Source organism: Ceratotherium simum, chromosome X, assembly GCF_057802395.1.
Source record: "Ceratotherium simum simum isolate JZ-2026a chromosome X, ASM5780239v1, whole genome shotgun sequence".
NCBI classification, from domain to species: Eukaryota; Metazoa; Chordata; class Mammalia; order Perissodactyla; family Rhinocerotidae; genus Ceratotherium; species Ceratotherium simum.
In genome coordinates this window covers 68,401,279-68,428,273 of record NC_141940.1, presented here as the reverse complement: position 1 = coordinate 68,428,273, position 26,995 = coordinate 68,401,279, and the positions used below count along the sequence as shown (strand labels likewise).

Genomic DNA, 26,995 nt, shown 5'->3' with positions numbered 1-26,995 from the left:
GCTTTAACAAATTACCACTAATTTAGTGGCTTACAACACCACCCATTTATTATCTTATAGTTCTGTAGGTAGGACAGAAGTCTGACATGGCTTTCACTGGGCTAAAATCAAGGTGTCAGCAGAGCTGTGTTCCTTTTTGGAGGTTCTAGGTGAGAATTCTTTTCCTTACCCTTTCCAGCTTCTAGAGGCCCCCACATTCCTTGCCTTATGACCCTCTTCCTCCATCTTCAAAGCCAGCAGCGCTGCATCTCTCTGAGTCTTTCATTCCTAGTCACATCTGCCTGTGCTCTCTCTCTGCCTCCCTCTTCCACTTTTAAGGACCCTTGTGATTACATTGGGCCCACCTGGATAATCCAGGCGACTCTCCCCATCTCAAGGCCAGCTGATTAGCAATCTTAATTCTCCTTTGCCCTGTAACCTAACATAGTCACAGGTGCTGGGGATTAGGACGTGGACCTTTTTGGGGGACCATTATTCTGTCTACCACACCATTTAATTACAAATTGTGCATTACGGAAGCTATTGGCTTAAATGGGACTGTGACCTGTGCACAAGTACAGAACCATGGCATTTCTTAGAACTATCCTATTCTGAGTTCTGTTCTTTTCTGCCTACATGTGTTTGTGTTTGCTTTTTCCTCTGAGATGCCCTCCTCTTCAGTCTCTACATGTCCATATTATAGCTATCTTTTAAGGCCTTGCACAAATGGTGCCTAGACTTTATCAGGTGGAAAAATGAAAAATAAATTTAGCTCAGAATATTTCTACCTTTAGGATTCTCAACTGGTGCCTAATTGAACTTGTGAGGGAGCCACTGCATTAAAAATTAGTTCTGATATCTTTATTTTTTTATTTTTTTTTTATAATTTTATTCATTTATTTACTTTTTTTCCCCCAAAGCCCCAGTACACAGTTGTATGTCATAGCTGCACATCCTTCTAGTTGCTGTATGTGGGACGCGGCCTCAGCATGGCTGGAGAAGCGGTGCGTCGGTGCACGCCGGGATCCAAACCCGGGTCGCCAGCAGCGGAGCACGCGCAATTAACCGCTAAACCACGGAGCCGGCCCCAGTTCTGATATCTTTAAACATAAAGTATTCACCCTCGATTTTTCAGACACTTGTTTGGATTACAAAAGGAAATAAATGAAAAGAGAAAACCAAACCCTCTAGGCACCACTGAAGAGGGACAGAAGGAAGTGCTTTGAAAACAACAAGGGAGAGTATTCTGTTTCTTTAAGGCCTAGTTTAAAGTAAAAGCAGACAAGTAAGAGCTGATATGCAAAAGAGCAAAATGATAAAGTACCCTGAATAGTTTGCAAAAGGCTGGGATTAAATCATGGTTCTAGGAAGAGTTGCAAGCTTGTTCAACGGCAAAAACATAGAATCAGATACACGCTCTTGAATCCCGCCTCTTTCAGTTAGTCATATGACACTGGGTGAATAATTTAATTATTTTAAAACTATTTCCTCATCTGTAAAACAGGAATTATGAAAGTGACTACTTATAGTGCATGACAAATAATAGGCATTCAATAAATATTTATTGCTCTGTGAAAGAGGATTCAGAGAGGTGAAATAACTTGTTTAAGTTTATACACATAGAACCAGGCCCTAAAATTCTAGCATATTAAAATTATTTTGCTGGCTTTTAGTTGTTTGGAAATATATAAACTTTTCATGGTCCCTGTAGCACATCTCTACAACTCAAGAATAGTTGCCCCTATCCTGACAGAGATCACTACACTAACACAGAACTTTCTAGTTTGTTTCCTTGTGAATACAGAAGCATTTCTCATTTGAAATAGAGGATTTTGAAGTACTTGGTACATCAACCTGCCTCGTCTGAGGAAGGCTGAATGATTCCATCCTTGGCACTGGACATTGAGATCCAGAAAGTGGAACAGTGCTTCTACATCTTATTGGTCTAAACTGTGCTGAGTGTGGTGAAAGAAGCTTTTAAACAAATTAAATCTCTCTCTGAAACAAAATTCTGAAGCCAATGCCGTGGATACCAAATTAAAGGCTTAGGGGATATGTCAGGGGTCTTCCCATTTTACAGTTGTCACACAGGAATTTGTTTCCCTTTCATTTTGGTTTACATACTCCTCTACTTATCACAAACAGTTCTCGTTTTAAGGCTTAGTTCGGTATCAGTTTTTCTGAAAATTTGCTTAATGTGGTCTGGCATATTGAAAAACTGAATTGGAATAAAAGCTAGCGTCTTGGGCGTCTCTTCTCTCTGGGCCTTTGTTTTCCTGATTGTAAAGGGAGAGAGCTGGGCTACAGGGTCTCTAAGACTCCTACCATCTCTAGCATCCTATGACTCTATAAGCACGCACCCCCACCCCCGCCCCCACCCCCGCGCATGCCCTGAGATATTAGAGTATAAAGGGGTGAGTGGGGGGGTAGGGACAGATAGTTTGGAGAAGGGGAAAAATATTGCAGGCAGGCAATTCATTTGAGCTTAGCACATCCAGTAGACTGTGCAAGATGTGGGAAGAGAGGGTGGGAAAACTTGCTAATAGAATAAAAGGTATACTTTGCTAAGGATAGGGTCCAAGCAAGCCTGCATCACTAAAGCCTTTGAAGCCAACCTCTGTGCCCTATTGTTGAAAACCTACCAAGAACTGGGAATGAATAAGACCTCAGATGGTTATATTAACCACATTTCTTTTTTCTTAAGTTTGGTTTTGTTTTCATTGAAATGTATTCAGCAGGCTAGACACAGGCTTCTACTTGCTTTGCTACTAGCATGTGGAGACAAGCAGCTACAGAAAAAAAAATGATTACTATTTCACTCTTCTATTACTTTTGGTCACAAAATTTGACTCTATATCTCAAAAAGTATGCCATGTGTTGTTACATAAGAATCAATATAAACAAATATTGCCTGCTACACACTATAAACTTCATCCAGACCAGGCAATTTAAATATTGGCCTAATCTGGGCTGTACAGTTATGAACAATAGAATGGGAAGTTACCAATTATTTGCTTAAAAGCCAACTTTACAAAAGCTGATTTATATTTACCTTGACGTTTTGTCACGTATATAACCCAATCAGACAACCAAAATATAAGAATCAGGTCCTTAAACATGTTTTTTCATTTTCTGCAGAGTTCCAGAGGCAGTAAGAAACACAGCTCTGGGAGTGCCTCTGGGCAAAAGATAAAGGAGGTTACAGCTTGTGGAAGTGGTAATTAGAGCCAATTACAACTTGACTTATCTGCTTTGTCATTAAAATACCTGTCAGACCTCTCATTTTTCTAAAGAGGAAAAGAAAAGGTAGAGCTTAAAGGGGGACAGGGTTAGCCAAAGGGGATTTCTAATTCTGTTCACAAACTTACCCTGTAACCTTAGACAAACACATTGCCTTTTGGCTTCAAACTGTGCTTTGCTCACAGTTAAACCCTAACTCTTGGAGCTGAAAGGGACCTCAGGAAATCACCTGGTCCAGTCTCCTGCCTTCAAGAAAGCAAAGTATTATTATAGTCCCATTTTCCAAATAAGACATGAAAGACCTAGATAATTTAAGTAACTAGAATGTTTTCTACCTCCTCAGTGCAACGGATTTGATTTTGGTCTCACTTTTAGCTTAAGTGTCATGAGGAGAATGTAATTATTCTCCTCACTTTTCTCATAGATATATATGCTGTATGCAGGTTAACACATAATAACCACAAGACACTTTGAAAATACCAAGGGAAGCTTATAAATATAACATTACCAACAGAGATACTAGCACTTGGAATGGATGGGTCTCAAGGAAAAGTAACAGCAATGGATTTAGCCCTTTGAAGAATTAGCTTGAGGAAACAAACAGAATTACACCCAACTTAATTAAATGGACCAAACTCACTTTCCGTAAATGTTTAAGGGTATAATTAGGAGTAACGAAAAATTGAGGAAAAAACAGGAACGTCACTAATCGATTACTAAGTTTGAGAGTAATCAACAAGAGTTAAGTGAAATTTGGTGTGTAAAATCAGAAATCCTGAACAAAGTGGGCTCCTTGAGGAAGGGTAAAAGGAAATAGAAAGGTTTTTCTTACAACTTAAAAAGTTCACTATCCTATACAACATCTATTTTTTTTCCTTTTGTCCTTAAAATTGTAGTCTGGTCACCAAATGCCTGAACTCATTATCTATCTTCCTGTCTCCAATCTTTCTTCACATTGCATTCTAAACCATTCAAATCACCATCTTTACCTGCTACGTTGAACACATCAGCTGCCTCACAAACCCTTGTTATCCCCCGTATTGAATTACTCATTCAAGATTTCAAGGCCCTCCATCAATCCACTCCAATCTAGTCTGTCTCTTTCCCGACCCTTCTCTACCTTTGTTCCTTTTCTTTCAATACTATGCTTTCTCCTCATATACCTACAACAAACCCCATCCTTGCATCTGGTAAGTCCTCTCTCTTCACCTTTCTTGAAAATCAACACGTTATTTGATATGACTACAGGGAGGGTACCGAGTCTATTTAACAGGTAGAAGTCTCTCAGTAGTCATCTGATACAATTAGCTAAAGGGGATTGGAGTCAAGCTCCCCCTCCATGTTTCTATCAGGGAGGAGAAGTGAGGGCAGAGTGGTCACGAGCAGAATGTGGAGAAGCGCTGCGGGGTAGAGACTGCTTGGAATATGTGGTAGTTCTGAGTATTAAAGAGGGCCTGCAGTATTTTATAATTTGTCTCACCCTTTCATTCCTTCAATTAAAGCTTTATTTTTATTATCTTTAATAAAGGCCTCAATTTATATGCTGTCTTCCTTGGTGAAGATGTGTAGTGGTTATTATCAGAGAGACAAATCCCTCTAGTGAGGGGAGAGTGATTTCCTTAGTTATCCAAGTAGGCACAATGGTATCAGGAAGGTTATCCCAAAGAGAGGATGGCAGTATATATTGTAAAGGAATTTGATGGCAGCACATACTCTGGAGAGTAAAACTCTTAGGCAGGGATGGGAGGTGCCATTCCATTATTAGATCCAACATGAGTAATGTGGGCAGAATTTGGTTACCTGGCAGATATTGAGCTTAGAAACAGTATATATTTTGGATTTTTAATTTTTATTCACCTCCATATAACAGCATATATAAAATGTTGCACAGACAAAAAGCATTTCTGAAACTTGGTCACTCCTTTGGGATTAGCACAGATTACAGACTTTAGAAAAAAAATCAGTGGTGGACGAATTTTCATCTCTAAGGGTAGATCTGGAGATAGCCAAAAGTCACTTGAGACTAAGTCTAGTGAATTAAGGTGGGTAATAACCTGAACATAATTTTTAGTGAAATAAGCATGTAAAAGAATGACCTATTTTACTGTTATAGTAAGTATCTATAGCCTCACAACACGCCACCCTCAAAGGAAACAATGGTTATTGGGAAAGGTAAGTAATTTCTTTTAAAGTTTTGTCTGGGGCACAGAAATATACATCTGATTTTATGATACTAGAGAGAGAATGCACCTAGCTAAGAGAAGACTACAAAATATTCAGCTTCTTTGGAGGCCAGGTAATGAGGGTTCCATCAACCTGCTCTGGCTTCAGGATGGTAAGCAGCTTTTGTATCACGTGTGGATTGGCAGACCTGCTTGACTTATATGAGTGATGCAGCTGTTGGGAAGCAGGAAATGGTGCTAGATTACACACAGATAACCAAAACTAACACAAACACACATAGGCTTCCTGGTACATAAATTATTTTTGAGGTTAGAGATCTCCTTTTACAGAATTTAGTATATAACAGATTCAAAAACCAAACTTCTTGACCTCCCAATATTAAATAACTAAATGTGCAAAAGAACCACCATTAAATAGGACATCAAAAGCTATACATTTTCTATGAAACAATATGTGCACAGATTTTCAAAGTTGTGAAAATGCAATAAAGAGCACAACACATTTTGGTCACTTTATTAAATGACATTAAATAGTTTAAGTTTCAACTACTAAACAGCACTTTGATGAAAACACAGATAGTATTATTGTCATACTTGAATGCTTTTCTTTAAAAACACAATTCCAGTCCTTATATATATTACAAAACAGCCTTAAAGGAAGAAGTGACATCTTTTCTACAGTACTTAAGATACTCAATACGGAACTGAAAAGCAGTCTAACAGAAACAAAGGCAAGTCTTCACAGCTGTATGATTTCAGCAGCCAAAGCTGGATGATGGACTGAAACATTACTATACAACTGGGACAAAACATATACAATATCACAATACTAAGCAAAAACGCTTTACACCCAAAGAAATAAAACAGGTTACAAAATGTGGAGAATTTAGCAGGCAAAACTGTATTACAAGCAACATTTTAAATCGTCATTTTTTAAGCCATTGCAACTATTTAAAACATCTAAAACAAATATAAAAATGAGCATTTTAGTATCTTATTGATGTGATTTTTGCCTTTAAATATTTGTTAAAGCTTGATGTTATACTCAAAGTACATATTATGTAGCTAAAATGTCAAGTGAGAAGAGTGTATGCAAAGTGGTCCAAAGTTTTATTTCAAACTCCAATTAATCCTTCTATGTATTATTCTTTAAGTCATATTGTCATCCATGGTGAAAAAGGTTTAGAAGGTTGCCTAAAATTTTCACATCTATGTCTTTGAGCAAGTAATTAGACCGTGTTGAAAGTTCCCAGGTCTAGTAAATCAGGTTTAAAATATTCTGGACTTGCAGAAATACCAACTGATAACAGTTGGCCAGAGTACTGCCTTCAAATATTTATTTCATAAATCTTGTCTTTTTCATTTCTTCTAAAGTAAACACACACCTTCCCGCCGCCCCCCATTAAATAAATTTGATTATATGGCTGGCATAATATCCAAATATATGGAATTTGTTAGTGATAACTCACCATGGGAAGGTAGGGGTGAATCCACCAAACCTCACAAACTCTATGTCACAAACCTAGTGCTCTGGGATGTTTTACCACTAGTTCTTTCAAGCTAAAAATGGAAATCTCTTAATCATCCAAACAACTCAAAACAGTTTTAGCTAATGGTAAACTTATTCTAATCCAGTGATACCTAGAGTAAACCCTCCACCCAGCTTTCTTTTTTCTGGAATTCCTTAGCTGTTTCCACTACCTGTTACATCATCATCTCAAAAATGGTTTTGCCGTGTTGAGTTGACTCCCACAGTCTAACAATCTTTTTCTTTAAGAAACTCAAGCAACCAAATTGTACACAAATAAACTTGAAGGTAATTTTTACAGGCATGGATTAAGAAAAACAATACAATGATTTTCTAGTAAAACTTCATAAAAGGGTATTAGATGAATTAACTTTGATCAGAAAATTCCCTCACAGATCTAAACTAAAAAAGAAATCGAAACATAATTTATTTAAGAATATGTAGGTAAGCTAGGGGAAAAGAACATGATGATGCGGGAAAAGAACATGATGATGAGAGAAAAGCGGAATAGCATAGAAGCCAGTGATCCTTATCTTTAAGAGGAATTATTTCACAATACTGACAGTACTGGGAATTGTTAAAGCACATTCCTCATGTGAACTTAAAGTCAGCAATGGTTCTGCCATTTTGATGTTTATAAAACAGGGTATGAACCTAACAACCACAACGTCATCCTTAACCTCCTAAAATGCTAGAACTTGATTTTGTTAGTCCACATCCCACTGCCAGCAACAGGATGAAGCACTAGCACTGGCACCAAGCAGTTAAGAGATGTGCTTTATATTAGTGCCAGGAGAGAGAAAATTTATGTGTGGAAGATAATCCAGAACCCTGAAATTTTACCAGTAATTATTTCAGCACATATAACTGAAAATAAAAAATGGCAGAAAGACTAAAGAAGAAAAAGGAATTCTCTTCTTAGGCTGTATTTAAGGCTGTTTATACAATGCTAAGATAACGGCAAGACTCCTCCAAGTTTTAGAGCAGTAGTATTTAAGAATATTGCACACAATTCTGTGTCAAAGATAACCCTTAGTTTCTAACTTTCAGTCACAGAGATGATATAGCAAAAGCCCAATTTCAGACTTCAGTCAAAAGAACATTAAAACCATTTCAATTACTTTAATCAAGAAATGGATTAAGTACAAAAGTATTTCATAACTTGAGGAATCAACTCTAAGAACTCAGCTGTGTGTTTTTATATGTAAAGAACAAATATATAAATCTGTATTCTTCCCTAAATTCATTAATTTTATGACAATTTTATGGTCGCTAAAAGCAGGCATAAAAATTTAGAGAGGAAATCTGTGGAGTTGTTACTGTTATGGAAGGATTTGTTTTCACTGAAAACAATTTGAAATATCTTCTGTACTCAATGTGTGTAAGAAGATTCTAGGCAACATCACTGACAATTGTCAGGAAGAAATAGTATGCCCTATTTAAAAAAAATTTAAAACTAATATGGAAGATTGGCATTTAAGGGGACCAAACTATTTATACAGTTGAGTTCTGTTAAGTCATTGATTCCTAAAAAAATAAAAGATCTTTCTATGATTTTAACAATCCTTTAAGCTTTTAGTGCAAAATCACATTGATTTCCCTTGGGAAGGTCCTGGATTTTTGCTTCTCATTGGGGGTGGTGCACGCTGTAATGGTGGTGGCTGCATACCACCAGCCACCGACTGATACATTCCTCTCATATCAATCTGCTGGTAGTTAGAAGGATTCATGATTAAATTTGGAGGCTTTGGCATCATGAGGTGACCCAGTGTTGCTTGTTGATAAGTCATTTGCTGCTGTTGCTGCTGATTGTACTGCTGCTGGAGCCTTCGGTTCATAAGTATTCGCTGAACACAGCTGATTAACTAAAGAGAGAAAAGGGAGCTGTTACAAGTGCATGACCCGTCTCAAAGAGGCAAGTATCAAGTTTTGAGTTAAAATCAATTTGTTAAGGGGGTACCATAACAAAAGGAAAACACATTATTGTTATCACCATTACTAATTTGGTGGCATTCACAGGACCATTACTGTAGAAACCAGTTAGTAACACCATTTAGGGCTAAATTCTCTTAATGACTTGACTATTGTATTGCAAGCAGCATTTAGGTTAGTTGCCATAGTAACCTGACCTGCACTGTGATTAGTTTCAAGTATTAGTTACAGCACTTTTTGTCAAGTCTCCATTCTTTGTCATTGTTTTTAATATTTCACATGATGACAGACAAACATTTTTAGTGAGAAACACCAAAGGGAAAAAGCACTTGCAGTGGGAATAATTCCTACCTGGAATGTCTCATATTTCCTAACATAATTTAAAACCATATAATTGTACAGTGCTTTCTAAGTAAAATTCATGCCACAGAAATTGATTCCCTGGTGTCAAGAGTTGGAATTTCCCAGTGCAAGGCAGGTGGCTGGCAAACAACTGTGCTGAGAAAGATGATCAAGGATCTTGGAATATGCTAGCCTTTTAAAGAATTACATAATTTAGTAGAAACCTGTATCATATATCATCTATAGGTCCACTTCTTACTCTCAAATTAAATATACTAAAAAGTATACTTATTTTGGGAAGTTGTTTAAAAATAGTAAATGTGGTAAAAAGTCTGGCAAAAGTTCCTTCTAAGATGTCCAGAATATACAAAAAGTAAAATTATATGGAAGAGATCACATTTAAACTTCAAGGAGACCCATTTGGGAAGCTGTTGCTCCTTTATGATACAAGATATTACCTTTACTTAACATTAACAGGTTTTTTGACAAAATTCCTTCCGAGAATAACCAACGACCATCCATCCGTCCACATGAGGGATGGTTATTGTCATAAACATCACACAAACCCATTATTATAAATTCAAGAAAATTAAACATAACCTAGTCATGATAGTCAGAATTCTTACCATCTGTTGTTTTGTCAATACATCATTGTAGATTGCTTCTCTTCGCTTAACATCAAGCTCCTGGCTGGCTTGTCTACTTAATGCTAATGCCTGTACTTGGGCCTCTGAGAGATTCATGTTTTCCTTCCACTAAAAGAAAAAGTTTCTATTTATTTCTTATTGCAGTAAAATTGAGGAAAAATAATTAAGGTACTTAAAGATACTCAGGATTTTTAAAGTTTTTTTTTTCTTTTTCCTTTATTCTTTTCTAAAGAAAACAGTGACGTAAAAGCAGACTAGTAAGTTGTCCTCTGTTGTACAAGGGCTGGCTATCTCTGGAATGAAACTATTCGGATTTAATTTGTGCAACTGGTAATTAAAATATGTTTATATAAACAACGCATACATTTCTATGATTGATTGACTTCTCAATTCTTAGATTTTACCCATTTCTCTTTTGTGCCAACATCTAGCTAAAATTGCTGTATTATAGCTTGGCACTATTATCCAGTTTACTGGTATTTTACTATTGTAAATCAAGTTATAAGAATTATGCTCTTTTCCCCACAGAAGTAGTGAAGCAAACAACAATTAAAAATTAAAACAAGTGGTTGGGGGAAGAACACAAATTGCAAGTTGGAATAAGATAATTGACAACTTACTACAGCTGAAATTATATCTTCAAGCGGCTGAATCCTCACTGCTGTCACACTGTTTGTTGCTTCCACAACTTTTTCTCTTCCTTGATTAATGAGGTCCTAGAAGAATGCAGGAAATAAGTTATATAGGGCATACAAAAGCACAGTTTTAAAGTATAAGGATCCTTCTTGCCAATTTATAGCACTTGGTTTTAAAACTCTTTAAATAACTGAAAAGAACAGCAAAGTTCAATATGAATCAAGTGGAGTAAAACTCATCAGTGAGGGTCTTGTTAGGAAGATAAAAGTTTGGGTTTTATTACACCAATAATTTAATAATTTAAATGACTTCATAAGAAAATCTTTAAAAGGAAACCACAGATTCAATTAAGTTATTAAATTATTGGTATAATAAAACCTAATCTTTCTTATTTAATTAATAATTGATTCTAGTTTTAAATCACTCATTTCATAATACTGGGCATTATCATATACTTAGTGCTGCATCTACATGACATTAGAATGTAACTCAATGTATTTATCCTACTTTCAAATATTAAGCAAGTAATTTGTTTATTCAAAACATTTTATAACTGAAGAAAGTGCTATTTCCCTAGCCAGTCAGCTGCCCTTTTGTTCCTTAATTAAAGTAATTCAAACTACATTAATTCAAGGCCTGATTCCTTTGTGCTCTGAACAAACCACATTTTACTGTACTATGCTGGTTCAAAAAGGTCAACAAATAAAAGAAAAATTTCTTGGTCTATTCAGAGGTAATCTTTTGGAGAATGTGATATTCCTGCGTAGAGAACCCTCAACAACAGGGCACTTGAAATTGCCTTTAATTCAAGTTAAACTACTTTTGTACTTCACAACTTACCTCCAGCTGTTGATTACTCATTGCTGACAGGGCTCCCAAATTGAAAGGAATATAAGGAGTTTGCGAGTTGAAACTGACGGGGGGTAAATTGGTCCCAGTTGGTATGTTGAAACGCATGGTCAGTCCCTAAAAACAAAAAATTATGCACTTTCTACAGTGTGATTTAAAACTTGAAATTCTACATCACCTACTGGTTTAGAAAAGAATCCACATTCTCAGATATAGGAAATTATTAACACTCGTCCACACACAAACAAAACACCCTTTTCACCCGAAACCAAGATCTTATTACATGGAAAGCTTTAACCCCTAAAGGTGTACTCTTTTTCTGATAATTCCCACAGAATAGGGCAACTCAGAGAATTCTGATGAGACTCCTAACATCACATTAACTTTAAAGAAGTTTGGTACAATGAGTTAGGAGTTTAAAAAGGATTCAGGTATTAGGATAAGGTTTCCCATGCTCAGGCACATTTTTGCTCAAGTGGGTAGGTGTTTAAAACAGATATGAAACTATTTTAAATAAAGTTGCTGCTGGAGATTGACATTAATTCCAATAATGGAATATTTTTGTGTTCTGATATTCAGTCAAAATTTAGATTTCATGGTACACATGCTAAAGCAACATTTACTCCCACCTCCAAACTCTGAGCTCCTGTATGTCTGTTACTACAGTGAGGGTGTTGATGGGAGTTAAGTGATGCTAAATATATAGCTTCCCACTAATCTCCCAATTCAGCAAGTGCTAAGCAGAAATGGGATTACTACTCTTTAAGCGGAAAATATTTTCTTCTCTCCTCCCACTCTACCACCAAAGGTAGCCAAAGCCCATAAACAGACTCTCATATCTGGGGACTGTTCCTGAAGACTCACTATATTATTACCTGTTCCAAATGTGACCCTTTTCTTCCTCACTGCTCTTTCAAACGACTAACATAAAAACAAAAACCAACAAGTATTTCAAATGAACTACCTTCTTCTCTGCTTCATATTCAGCCCAAGCTGCTTTTCTTTCTTCTTCAGTCAACTCTTCTTCTTCTTTGTGGTCCAAAAGAGAATCATGTTCATGATATCCTACAATGTGTTCTTTATGTATTTGAAGAAGTTCTGCAAGTATGGTATCCTGTTTAGAGAGGGTTAAAATAATAGAGAATTATTTTCTCCCTCTGGATCATATCTCCATAGTTCTTTGGTCTACTATTAGACTAGAAACTAGAAACTAGCTGCAAACATATTTCTAATATATATGATAAATTACCTAGAAAACAATTGCAATACATTCAACACCAGCCTTTTATGTAAGAATAAGAATGTCACGTTTTATAGCATGTTTTAGGGGTTCAATTTTTTTAATGACTACTTTTCAGCTTTCAAGGTTTTTTTATCCACATTTTGTTCTGTGCTTTGTTCTGAGTTGATAATAAATGCTAACATCTGCTTAAATCAGAGATTACACTGGATGCTTGTGCTAAAAATCATGGCTACTCCTGTTTATACATATTTAACAACTTTAACAATTACTTAAGCTACCAACCACCATACTAACAAAACCCAAATCTAAATTAATCTTAAACAGCTACAGGACAGTTTAAGTAGAACATACAGTCCTTATATTTCAACTGTAGGAAGGTCAAATATAAACTATACTGGAAGGACCCATGGGTCAAATTTAAACTGATATACATTGTTTATCAATTTATCATCATAGTGTCTTTTTTATCAAGTCGTAGTGTCTTAAGTCAGTCTTTTAAGGTTAAAAAAATTAAAGGGTTAAAATTTATATACTCAGTAAGAACACCAAACTCCTGCTCTGTGTAATTATTATTATGAGAGAGAGACACAAAGAGAGATTGGGGGGAGGGGATTAAAGTGAACCACAGATATGTTACTTGCTAATAAAAAATTAAAACATTCACAAGTTGTTTATTAAGAAATTACAGATGAAAGCATGGACATATAAAAGGCAAATTAATTCACTTTACAAAACGTTTTTCCATAGATTCGAATAGCAAGTTCCCTTAGAACACACTTTTTAAATTGAGTGTGAATTTAGTGAAGGAACGTAAATAATTACTGTCAAAGGAAGGTACAGGGAAGTATATAGCACCTTAAATTTAAATTTAATCTGCATCTAGTAATGCTTAAGGCCTCCATTAGTTTTAGCATAAACAAAGCTGACTTGAAAAGAATTTTGTCTTTATATCTTCAACTATACCTCGAGTATAGGGTCTAACACATGGTAGGAACTCAAATGCCTGTTAAATAACTCACCATGAAAAATTCAAATCATGAGGCAAAAGCAAATGCTGAGACTAATTCCAAATATTCTGATATTTGGTATCATGTAAACAACTTTTTATCTTGCTACCCAATAAACACTTGACATAATTACTTCATGATTTCATGAAACAAAAGGAACTGATTTTCTTAATAGATACAGCTGTAATTGAGATTTTGACATGCATGTGCTATTTCTTTTGTTGAAAACAGAAAACATTAAAAGACCATACAAATGAGAGGGCTCAAGAAAGTCTAATGGTGGAATACATAGATGCTAACAGGTTTAGTTCTTTTGAAATGTTAACTAAACATCTCTCTCCTACACCAGTGTAGAAATCTGCCATCAAAGCTGACTTCTCCTATGCCATATAGAACAGGTTTATCGTCACCAGATGTATCTCCAAAGTTCAGAGTTACTGACCAGGCAGGCAGGGAGACAGGCCAGTCTGAATTAAATTCTATTAAAAGATAATGCTTCCTTAGATGTGTGTCTCCCATGCTCACCCTTGAAGCATGACTGAAGAGAGGTATATAATAAAAGCAGATACTACTGACTAATATTTTTAGTAAGTGACCACACCAAATACAATTAGAAAAGTCAGCTGTTCTACAAAATACCAAATAAATTACAAGGTAGAAATGGTCTATGGATAATCCCTAATTTGACTTCTGTCTGGCAATAAGTGATGTTCTTAACCATAGTCAAAAATCACTTCATTTCTGTAAGAAAGCAACCGAAAGGAAAGACCAAGAGAACTGTGTGCTAGGAACTGAATTATTTTCAGCTGTGCCACTAACTCTCTGTAACACTGGATAATAACTTAGTCTAGCTATGACTGTAAGTTAAACATGGATGAAATACTCTCTGTTCACATACATAACAGGGTGATATGAGAATAGCAGGAATAAATGAAACATCAAATTCTTTGGAAATAAACACTATGTCAGTTAAGTGTAGTGTTTATTTCTCAATTATAAACACCATGGTTTATACATTAATTACTTTCTTATGGTTAGAGAGAAAGCCTTTCCAGAAACGTATGTATGCAATGTGCATATGTGTGCGCATGCAGACACGCACACAAACACACTCACATATTCCCTTTAAAAAATGTCTGACATATCAGGGAGCTTTATCAAGTCAGTCCTTAGCATCCTATAATTTCAAAGTCCAAACTTATCATTTCGGAATTGGTAGAAACTGATGTCCAGAGAGGTAAAGTAACTTTTTTCCAATCACACAGCAAAGGACTAGCTGGGACTAGAAGCTAAATTTCCTGATTCCTATCCAGTGATCATTCTATCACACTATAAAGAATGACTGTTTTCTTGAGGCATGGTTCCTCCATTTCCCAGATCTATATAAGATCTTATATAAGAAAGATAATCCCCTGAAGGATTCCAGAGGAGGGAGAAACCTAAGTAGTTCTTTTTTTTCACTTTTAGCACTTGTATACTTTTTATAAGTTTTATTAAACAAGCATATGTAAATTTTTTTTTTTTTTTGGTGAGGAAGATTGTCCCTGAGCTAACATTCATGCCAGTCTTCCTCTATTCTATATGTGGGATGCCACCACAACACGGCTTGACGAGCAGTGCGTAGGTCCACGCCCAGGATCTGAACCTGTGAACCCAGGGTCGCCGAAGCGGAGCACGCGGAACTCAACCACTACGCCACCGGGCAGGCCCCAATATGTTAATTTTTTAATAAAAGAAAATATAAAACTGAAACAAACATGATTCTCAGACACAAACTTGTAAAAGGCCAGTTCATGCTTAGCCAAAACCTGACATGAACTATTTTACCATTTTCATCTTCAGGAGATAACTCATTTTACAAAACTCCATTTCTAAAACCTTTTAATGTCTTCTCCCCACCAATTCCAGATTTAAGATCTATCCTATCAAGTCAAACATGATTGCCTAATTAGGGTCAGATTACGGTAGAGGTTCAGCTTCTGCCCAGGCAATAACTTTCCTTTTGACCTACAGCCAACTAAAATACCAACAAGTCAGAGGAAAAGTGCATGTGACTTTGTTTTTTTTTTCCAATAAAAAAATTTGAACCCTTTTCCTAAAACATTACCTCTCTCCTAACATCAAACTAACAAACCATTCATATTGCTTCTACTGCCTATGACACTTCCTTCTTTTCAAAGAGTTAAAAAAAAATTTTAATGGGAACAATGCTAATATTCTATTATAAAACCCAGAAATAACTACAGGTAACATTTGCTGTCTATTCCTCTATAAATTTACACTTACACACATACACTTTTACATACAAATGGGATTGTAATATACATAGTTTTGAAACCTACTTTTCTGCCTTAATGTCTTTCCATGGACATCATTTTACATCAAATACATACCTTCATCATTTTTAATGGCTACAAGGTGCTAACATTATATAGATACACTTTATCATCTATTTAACTACCCTCTTACTTAAGAGTTTATTAAGAAATTTAGGCCACTTCCAGTTTTTAATTATTACCAAATCTGTAATGAAATAGGTTAATGGATAAATTTTAATGTATTTCAACCAGTTGTTCATACAATAATTATGCCGATAATACTCAAGGACTTAGACAAGTATGTTTACCACAATCTTCATTTGAACAAAGAAAAGACACTACATGTAAGTTAACTGACTTGTATAGAAACAAGATTCATTTATACAGTTCAGAAGCAGGAAAGCAGAAATTTTCCTTTCCCCCAGAGTGCTGTGTAAGACACAAATAAGAGAAAGAAGATACAGGATTTCTGATACAAACTGTTTCTATATCTTTCCCTTTCAAATTAATTGCAGCATACCGTCAATACAAGAAACAGATGATAAGATTAAGAGGGCAAAAAAAAGTATTTGTAACAGGATCCTCAATATTTCTTTGGGAAAAACAGCTTTGCAAAGTCTAGAGCAAGTCATCAAGTTAATAAAAAAAAATTTCATCCCAATATACAACACAATCAGTGGAGAGGTTTTTGTTTTTTCCCCTTGAAACATGCATTTATATTAGTTGCTATAGTTACACTATTATTGAAAACAATACTGGAACAGAATCTATAATCACTAGGCCAACAGTCATCAAAATGAGGTTTAAATTATATCCAAACGTGTACCTTTACTTTCCTTTGTCTAAACTTTATTTTTCCTTAAATAAGTAAAAAAGCTTATAAGCTGGGAAAAGCATGGTCTATATTCTAGCTAACGACCTAAATTAGTTTAAGCTTTAAAAATGACTAGTTCAATTAATAAAACAAAATTAATGATAAATTAAAAGTTTAAGTTAATTTATTTAGAAGTTTAAACTATTTGGCAAGCTGACAAAAATTCCCATCTAATTAATTCTGAAATTCAACCTTGAAAATAAAATTTTTAAAAAACAATCAAGGCTTTGCCTGAGGGCAGGCAGCGGTTTGCCATGTTTCAAAATATTTTGTTTGCCATCACTTTGAATTTGAGTTCTATAATATCTGAAGATAAATTGTCACTAGAATACTTAAGTGCCACAGGACCCACTCAAAATAAAAAAATTCCTTTTATTACTTAAGTAAGTCTAGATTCTTGGTAAAGAAACTTAATATTCCTGGTCAAAAAAGTTTCTACTTTTAAATTTGAAGGCTGTTTCTTCCTAAACTACACTGGAAAAAAATGCAATGTATTTGATAAGTAACTAGAGAGCTACTGAATAAAGTTCACATACCACTTCATATCAGATTTTTAGGTCAAGAACACAACCTTTGCCAAAGAGCATTTATAAATATATCCAGATTCCCAAATTGTAGGTATGAATAAGATAGTGACAATTACAGAACTTGTCACTTTCAAGGAAAGAAAAGGCAGGCCTGCCAAACTGACTTTGGAAGAGGGTGAAAGTCAGTCTCCTTTGATAAGAATGTTTTCTACTCAATTTAAAATGTAAAGAACTAGATACTATATTTAGTATTTAAGCTTTAAAAATTGGTTATCTATTACAATTATTACACATGCCACTCACTGTGATGTAAAGAGTGTCATTCTAGATTTTATATGACTGTAGTGACTTTCTAGAGATTGCAGCTTTCCAAGAAGAGCCTGAATTGGAATTCAATTCTCATGCTATACAACCTGGAATTCACATTATCTCTTTATTTCATAAATACTATTACATCCTCTAAATCAACTACAAGGTTTGCTATAAAAAGGAAATAAAAAACATACAAAATAGGAACGTAAGCTGTCATTTAACAGTTCAAATTACATCTTAAAGAAAGAAAACACTAAAAAGTAAAAGATAAAATGGTAAAAAAAATGCTATAAATAAGGTCATCTAGTGATTCTTATATTGACCAAATCTCTCCCACAATTTATATTCCTTTAAGGGCCCAAAGTAATAAATTCGATGTAAAAAGGTTGGTCATAAAAACATGAGTAATTGAAGAGACAGAAGTGAGGCTTTCACCTACTTAATTCCCCTACAAGTATCACAGCTTCAATTTTCCACTGCTCCTACTCCTGGAAGTGTTACAAGACATTTGAATCAGCCAACCTAACCAACTGAGTAACATGCTTTAGGATATTAATACACAGATACTGTGGCACTCAAGTACCTATGTTAATTCAGGATCACTGATCACATGTTAGTTATGTCCTTCTGAATTCCCCTAAATGAAAATGTAAAAAAATGAAAGGACATATAGCCTTGCTTCCCAGGTTCTTTCTACAACAGACAATTTCATGACCAGACTGCTTGAGATATAAACACCAATATAATTTTGCTGGAATCAAATGATGTGACAAAAAGAAGACCTGTGTCAGCCTTTTGAATTTCAGAGGAAGTTAAATGGCAGGATTTAGTTTAAATGAAAAAAACATACATACATATATGTAACTGTAAATTGGGAGGCTTTATGTGTAGTGGTTAAGATCACAGGCTCTAGAGTACTGCTATCCAACAGAACTTTGGGCAATGATGGAAATGTTCTGTGTCTGCACTGTACAATACAGTAGCTACTAGCAATTGTGTAGCTACTGAGCAACTGAAATGTGACTAGTGTGACCCAGGAACTAAAATTTTAGTTAATTTAAATGTAAATGTAAATAGCCACATGTAGCTAGTGGCTCCTGTATTGAACAGTATAGATCCAGAGTCTTACTGGGTTTAAATCCTAGTTCTAACACTTACTAGCCCTATGTCCTTGAGGAAGTTCTCTCTCTGAATCTCAGTCTCCTGGTCTGTAAAATGGGCCTAATAAGTATCTACCTCACAGGATTACTGTGGAGATTAAATACAGTCATGTGTCACTTAACAACAGGGGCACCTTCAGAGAAATGTGTCGTTAGGCGATTTCATTGTTGTGTGAACATCATAGAGTGTAGTTGCACAAAACTAGACGGTATGGCCTACTACACACCTAGGCTATGTGGTACTAATCTTATGGGACCACCATCGTATATGCAGTCTGCCGCTGACTGAGACATTGTTACCTGGCACATGACTGCATTACACGTGAAGTCCTTAGCACACTGCCTGGTTTACCAATGACCTCTGCATTGCTAATTCTAATGGTCAATTCTCGGACCTGATCCTATCCATTCACCAGTAAGATCTCAGAGAATTTAATCACTCCACCAAAATACTTTCTTCTTTTGGTCAGCTAACGGGGAGAACTCTACTGGTATTATTTACCACTTTTTCTTACTTCCAACAACTTTTCTAAATGTATAAAGCAGACCCTCACTTTAAAAAACAATCAGTGTATTCCTATACAGAGAGAGGGTTTTACACCTTAAACAAGTTTTTCTAATGAAAAATTCAGGAGATGTTTGATCAGACAAGTTATCTAATATCAGAATTGTCCTAAAAAATCCTAGGTATATGACCATCATAGTTAAAGAAGGACCAATAAGTTATTACCTGTCCTGAGAATGTATATATGTTAAAAAAAAAATTAGTTAATGCTTAAAGGATACCTCTCATTACCTAAAATGAAAGCATGATAAGCCTGAGCAATTTATTTATGTGAGGGTTAAGTCAATTTCCTGCTCTTATTTTACCAGAGACAGGCACAGAGAGCAAGTGATTTGTGAGTAAAATTTTTTATGTTCATGTAAAGATAAAGGGCCTTGTTTGACTTTTTTTCCTTCTTTTTTTGAATTCTAACTTTGCTGCTTAATAGATGGGTGATCTCTCAGAACCAATTTCCTTACTACAAAGGGATAATACCGTCTGTAACTCATAGGGTTATTGTAAGGATTAAATGATAATATATTTAAAGGAACACAGCACAAGCACTCACTTTGTATTACTCCTTTTTCCACATACACTGCCTTTTTAAAAAAAATATTAACCTCTTTTTACACATCATCTATAAAACAATCTTGCCATAAATATCTGCCATGAATCCAATCAAGCCTTTGGATATAATTTCCAGTTTACAGAATATATAAGAGATAGAAGTTCAAACACACCATCAGGAAATAAACAAATCCAGAATGAAGGGAGGGGAGGTGACTGCACTAAATTAAAAGAAACGTAATGAAGAGACACAACAACTAAATGCAGTGTGTGTACCTTAAGTGGATCCTGATTTGAACAAAACAGCTATAAAAAACATTTTTGAGACAACTGGGGTAATATGAATATGGATGTGGTATTAAATGATGTTAGGGAATTAAGAAGTTATTAATTTTATGGTATTGTGGTTATATAAGAAACATCTTTATATTTTAGAGATTTATACTGAAATATTTACAAGTGAAATATCATAATCATAATTTAAAGTATTTCAGAAAAACAGAGGAGGCAAATGTGGCAAAACATTAAAATTACTAAATCTAGGTGATGGGTATATGAGTATCATATTTTTCTGGTTTGAAAATTTTCACAATAGGAAAAAATTTAAATTAAACTTAAAAAAATATTTTCTTTGTGATAAGGAAAATGACAGACAACACTAGACTATGTGGCAGAATTCTGGGACAGCTCAACGTCTAAAAGATGAGTCAGTACCCTTTTTACCCCTAGTTAGCTCTATATTTTAGCCTATCAAAACAGTTTTCTAAACCTGGGATCTGAATCCAAGTCACCTTTCTATAGATTTCTTTTTAATTATTTATTTATTTATTTTCTTCCCCCAAAGCCCCAGTAGATAGTTGTATGTCATAGCTGCACATCGTTCTAGTTGCTGTATGTGGGACGCGGCCTCAGCATAGCCGGAGAAGCGGCACGTCAGTGTGCGCCCGGGATCTGAACCCGGGCCGCCAGCAGCGGAGTGCGCGCACTTAACCGCCAAGCCACGGGGCTGGCCCAACTACCGATTTTTTTAAAAGCTAAATTGATTACATAACTGCATGTTAACACTGTTCTACGAACTTCACATGGAATATCTAATTTAATTTTCATAATAACTCTATGAAGTACATACTATTATTATCCCCATATTACTGATAAGATTTCTAAGATGGTGAATCAGCATGGGCTGCTGGCTCCCTCCCCCACAATCAACTTGCAGAAAGTACAGAAGGGAAAAGGAAACAGGAATTCCAGGAACTTATAGACACATACACATACACACACAAACACACGACAACCCTGGGGTGACAACAAACAACTGGCATCATATGCCATCTGAAGCAGAGTTATTGAAAAAGATGTACCAGTAATTCAAAATAAGCATGATAAGTATACTTAAGGAAACAAGGAAAGATATTACCAATATGAAATTCGAACAAAAATTATCTAAGTGTCAAAATGAAATATCAGGGATAAAAAATAATCATTGAAATAAATACCTCAATGGATAGTATAGACAGGAGAGGTACAGCTGAAGAATAACTTAGTGAGTTACAAGATCAGACTGAGGCACTCTTCCAGAAGACGGCAGGAAAGGATAAAGAAATAAGAAATGCAAAAGAAAAGCTAAAAGATATGGAAGCTAAAAGCGGAACAGCAGCCATTTAGTAACAACAGTTTCAGAAGGAGATGGAAATAAAAATGGAGAAGATGAGATTTTTGAAGAACAATGGACATAAATTTCTCAGAATTACATCTCAAGAAACTGAGGCACAGAGAAGTCAAACTATCTTGACTAAAGTCAAAATTCAAAAGCAAGTGGTCTTGCCCACAGGCTCCTGCTCTTAACCACTATGCTATACTGACTCAGGGCTGAAGATCAATAAGATCAGCATCAAAGATAATTAAGAAGGACAGGGATCAGCTTTGCCACTCTAGAATTTGCAGCAACTAAAAGATGAAATCTATACTCTCCAATATTACGCACCTTGATAACACTGAAAATGCCTTTCCATAAACCACAGCATTGATTAAGAAGTAAGTGTAAAGATGTAGAGAAAAGAGAAGCCTTGTGCACCACTAGTGGGAAAGTAAACTGATGCAGCCACTATGGAAAACAGTATGGAGGTTCCTTAAAAAATTAAAAATAGAAGTACCATATGATACAGAAATTCTGCTTCTGGGTATTTATCTGAAGAACACGAAAACATTAACTCGAAAAAATATCTGCATCCCCAAGTTCACTGCAGCATTATTTACAAATAGGCAAGACATGGAAACAACCTAAGTGTCCAGTGATGGATGAATGGATAAAGAAAATGTGATACACACACACACACACACACACAAACAACCCCAACGGAATATTATTCAGCCATAAACAAGACGGAAATCTTGCCATTTGCAACAATATGGATGGACCTTGAGGGCATTATGCTAAGTGAAATAATTCAAACTGAGAATACAAATAGCGTACGATCTGACTTATACGTGGAATCTAAAAAAGCTGAACGTGGGGCCAGCCCCATGGTGTAGTGGTTAAGTGCGTGCACTCTGCTGCTGGCGGCCTGGGTTCGGATCCCAGGCACACACCAACGCACTGCTTGTTAGGCCATGCTGCGGCGGCGTCCCACATAAAGTGGAGGAAGATGGGCACGGATGTTAGCTCAGGGCCAGTCTTCCTCAGCAAAAAGAGGATTGGCAACGGATGTTAGCTCAGGGCTGATCTTCCTCACAAAAAAAAAATAAATAAATAAAAATAAAAAAATAAAAAAGCTGAACTCATAGAAACAAAGAGTAGAGTAGTGGTTACCAGGAGCTGGGGGTGTGTGTGAAATGGGAAGATGTTTGTCAAAGTGTATAAACTTCCAGTTATAAGATGAATAAGTTCTAGTGATGTGATGTACAGCATGGTGACTACAGTTAATAATACTATATTGTATATTTGAAAGTTGCTAAAAGAGTAGATCTTAAAAGTTCTCATCACAAGAAAAAAATTTGTAACTGTGTGGTGATGGATGTTAACCAGACTTACTGTGGTGATCATTCTGCAGTATATACATATATAACACATCATTACATTGTACACCTATATCTCAATGAAAAAAAAGGTAGAAATAAAAAAAATAAGTGTGAAGTCATATCAAAGGAGAGTGCCTCAATTTACTTCTTCCACAAGGTTAACCATATAACATATTAATGTCAGCATGGTAGAGTATAGTTGTTAAAGAGTATGGGGTCTGGAATCATAGCAGTGAGATCAAAGTCAGGTGCCACCACTTCTCTCTGTCATAATTTCGTCATCTATAAAATAGAAATAAACTGTACCAGCTTTGTAAGGTGGCTATAAGGATTAAATGATTCAATGCTAGTAAAGCCCTTAGTACAGAACCTAACATAAACAGCACTCAATAAATGTTAGCTACTGTTCATTATTAATTCAAAGGTTTAGCTAATAATAATTATAAAGGCAAATCATGGTACTACATACCTTGTACCCACAACAGTGATGGACCTTGTTAAAAATACAGATTCCCAGGGCTCACTTGCAGAAACTGATTCATAGGGCTTGGATGAAGCCAGGAATCTGCATTTTTATCAAGCTGCCAGGTGATTCTGATGCAGTTTAGTCCAAAGACTACAAACAAGGAAAAACACTATTTTAAAGGCCATTGCCTTAACAATGGTCAGCTTGCAATTTTAGGACAAAAATTCATTTGTTCACTTGTCCCATTTTTATTGAATACTTGCTATGTGCTAGGTATTATGCCAGGTGCTGGGGATACAGTGATGAAGATACACTGACACAATCCCTGCCTTCAAAGGCTAGTAGGAAGGTTATGAGCCAGAGAGAACAGATATATCTTTTGTCTATAAAGCCAAAAAAGTTCCTACCACTTAATTTATTTATTCAATGTGCAGTTACTAAATACCAACCTGGTATTTTAAATTTCAGAATTTCCATGATCTTGAGTAGCAGATATTTCTAGTGCTTCAAAAGGAGACACTTCCTGAAGTCTACCTCAAATTTTCCCCCATGGAATCTTGCATTCCACTCTCAACTCTGCCAAGCAAAGTCGCCTCATATACACTGACATTTCCATTAGCAGTGATAAGACAGCTTGCTAGGGTTAGGGAGGCCAGTATTAAGGGGCATCATTGGCACCATGGTCTCTTTAACCCAAATGTTTTCCTAAAATACTTGGTGACTTTGGCTTCTTAATAGTTTTTCTTTTTGTGAGGAAGATCGGCCCTGAGCTAACATCTGCCAATCCTCCTCTTTTTGCTGAGGAAGACTGGCCCTGTGCTAACATCCATGCCCATCTTCCTCCACTTTATATGAGACGCCACCACAGCATGGCTTGCCATCGGTGCATCGCTGCGCGCCCCCGGATCCGAACCGGCAAACCCTGGGCCGCCGCAGCAGAGCATGCACACCTAACCGCTTGCGCCACCGGGCCGGCCCCAATAGTTTTTCTTGTGTTATAAGGTGATAAAATCAAAATAAGATATAAAGCAGCACTTCAAATAAAGCAGAGTCAGTCTATTAACACGTATTGATTTTATAGTTTGTCGAGGGACACTAGAAGCACCTTTTAACTTTTAAAAATTACTACAGAGGTATCAGCTGACTATAAAGTAGACAATTCTTCTAAAGTGTGTATTATTTAAGGGAAAAAAATCCTTGAATGTTAGGATAATAGTTTATAGTCAAATGCATGCTAACATCATTGGAAGTGATTATCAATATCTAGTAATTAAATATTATCAGATTCTCTATTGATTATAATTGATCTCTAGGGGAGGTCAAGGCTCAAATACCTGTCTCTTCTGCAGCCTAGCTGAGATTATTGCCTCTGGCTCCTAAATGTTTTTAATCTTCTACTGATCTATCATATGTCAAGCTTAATCTTCTCCTAAGGATCACGACCTCATATGACTCCTCTGAAATTCCAAAAACTTAAGTCTATACTGGTTTCAGAGAAATGAACCAAGTATAATGGCAATATTAATAACAATTATGGAAACAAAAATAGCAGCTAACATTTGAGCACTTACTCTGTGCTAGGCAGTGTGCTTTACATGGATTATCTCCTCTGTGAGGTAGGTACTACTATCTTCTTATTTTCTTGAAGGAAGTGAGGTTTGAAACACTTATGTGGCTTGCCTAAGATTACACCCTAAAAAGGGTCGTTGGCAGGTTACCTGGGAAAGGGACAGCGCTTAAATCATTTGCTCTTTTTACTTGGCATCAACCATCCCAGCAAACACTGAATAGGGGACTTTTATAACCTACAAAGAAATTGTAGAATTAAAACAATTTCTCAAGAGTTTATTATGATTTCTGCTGGCCTATTCTTATTTGAATGAATAATAACCATTTTTATGCCGGTGAATACAAATATAGAAACATGACTAGAACTTGTTTTTTAAATAATAAACATAATAAATTTGTGATAAAAGAGGCAGAGAAGTAGGAGACAATGACATCAAACCTCATATATGCCTCAAGTAAGGGCATGTCAACAAAAACTGGGTTCATGTGCCACCATGTGGTTAATATGCTATATAGGTTACTAACACTTGCCCTATAATTAAACGGGTCTTTTGAACCTTTATTCTCAAAAGTAAATGTATGGAAGTTCCTGAAATAGGCTGATTAACTCTTTTATACCTCACATCAAATTATTTTAATGGAGTGTATTTCTCTCTAACATTAAGAATGACTAAGGTAAAACCTTATATTACCATCTGCTGGCTAATACAACTGCACAATAACATCTCTGTTCAGTAAACTATGCTTTGAGGTATTAAAACTTGAATAAGGGACTAAAGACAAAGGGAGAAAATTGTACACAACATCAGGGTGGAGGAAGCAAACCCAAAGCCTCACTTTGGGTACTTTAGTTTAAATCCCCATTTTGTTCTCCTTATAATTACCAACATGCAGTCCACATTTTAAAAGACATAGGTAGTACAGTGCTGGAAAAGGGAAGTGCAAAAAAATTTCTATGCCAGTTTTATTGACTTTTGTTTTCTTAATAAAGGGTACAGAGCTTAGGCAGCATACCCACTTAAGCATATTATGAAACATGACCTTGACCAAGACTTTCATCTCTGATACCTGTGTAATTCTTAAGTTTATTACCAGAAAAGGTACTTTCCCTAACATAATTTACATAAATGTTAACAGAGGTTAGATATAACTTTAATATTTAAAAAAACAGATAAGAATCAGCCAACAAATCTATATCAGTAGAAACTTGTGTTGAACTATTTATAAGTTTAGATCATGCTGAAGTTTCAAAAATGGCTGAGGAACATTATTACCCTGAACAACTGAAGAGATGCACAGACGCTTGGTAGACAGGAGTCTACCTAAAATCAATATATTAAAAAATAGGTTCACAGGACTACAAGACTGTTAGATTTCAAAAAGGGAAAAGCAGCAGCACCACCACCACCACCAACAGCAAGAAATCAGTGAGGGGATTTAACAAAATATAATTCATGGGGTAGGGTGGTGAATACAGCTAACTAAGATAGCTGATTCAGTATACAACTGAAGACATGAATTAAAGCTCCAATTCTCTTCCTTGCACACACCTGCTGTGATAGACAAATCACTCTTCATTTCAATTTTGCTATTTGCAAAAGAAAGTTTAATTTTAACAACGCTTTTCAATGATATACAAATCATAAAGGAATAATTTAAAAAGTCCAGTTAAATATCACTATACAGGCAACTAGAATTTCAAAAAAGACCATCAAATCTAAGTGCCAGCCTTGTATTATTCACCATGGATAAAAGTAAAGGAGCAAAGAATATAGTTCTTGATTTACAAAGCTGCAAAGATAAAAAGACAAAAAAACCAGTCAAGTGGTTAATAAATTAAGTCTGAGATATTAAATCTAATTAGAAAGTAGAGAAGTAGGGCCGGCTCCGTGGCTTAGCGGTTGAGTGCGCGCGCTCTGATGCTGGCGGCCCGGGTTCGGATCCTGGGCGCGCCCCAAGGCACCACTTCTCCGTCCAGCGCGAGGCCGAGTCCCACGTACAGCAACTAGAAGGATGTGAACCTATGACATACAACTATCTGCTGGGGCTTTGGG

At 35.9% G+C, this 26,995-nt stretch overlaps 1 protein-coding gene across 1 annotated transcript in view; it reads right to left on the bottom strand.

The window, feature by feature from the left end:
• Positions 1 to 5,883: 5,883 nt before the first annotated feature.
• ATRX (ATRX chromatin remodeler) overlaps positions 5,884 to 26,995 on the bottom strand; it is a 192,191-nt gene continuing 171,079 nt past the window's right edge. Inside the window, exons 22-26 of the mRNA XM_087427779.1 lie at positions 12,301 to 12,450; positions 11,328 to 11,453; positions 10,472 to 10,567; positions 9,831 to 9,959; positions 5,884 to 8,795 (exon numbers count right to left, since the gene is read on the bottom strand). Of these exons, the coding sequence (XP_087283905.1) occupies positions 8,517 to 8,795; positions 9,831 to 9,959; positions 10,472 to 10,567; positions 11,328 to 11,453; positions 12,301 to 12,450 (780 nt within the window). The 3' untranslated portion in view covers positions 5,884 to 8,516. The remainder of the gene's footprint in view (positions 8,796 to 9,830; positions 9,960 to 10,471; positions 10,568 to 11,327; positions 11,454 to 12,300; positions 12,451 to 26,995) is intronic.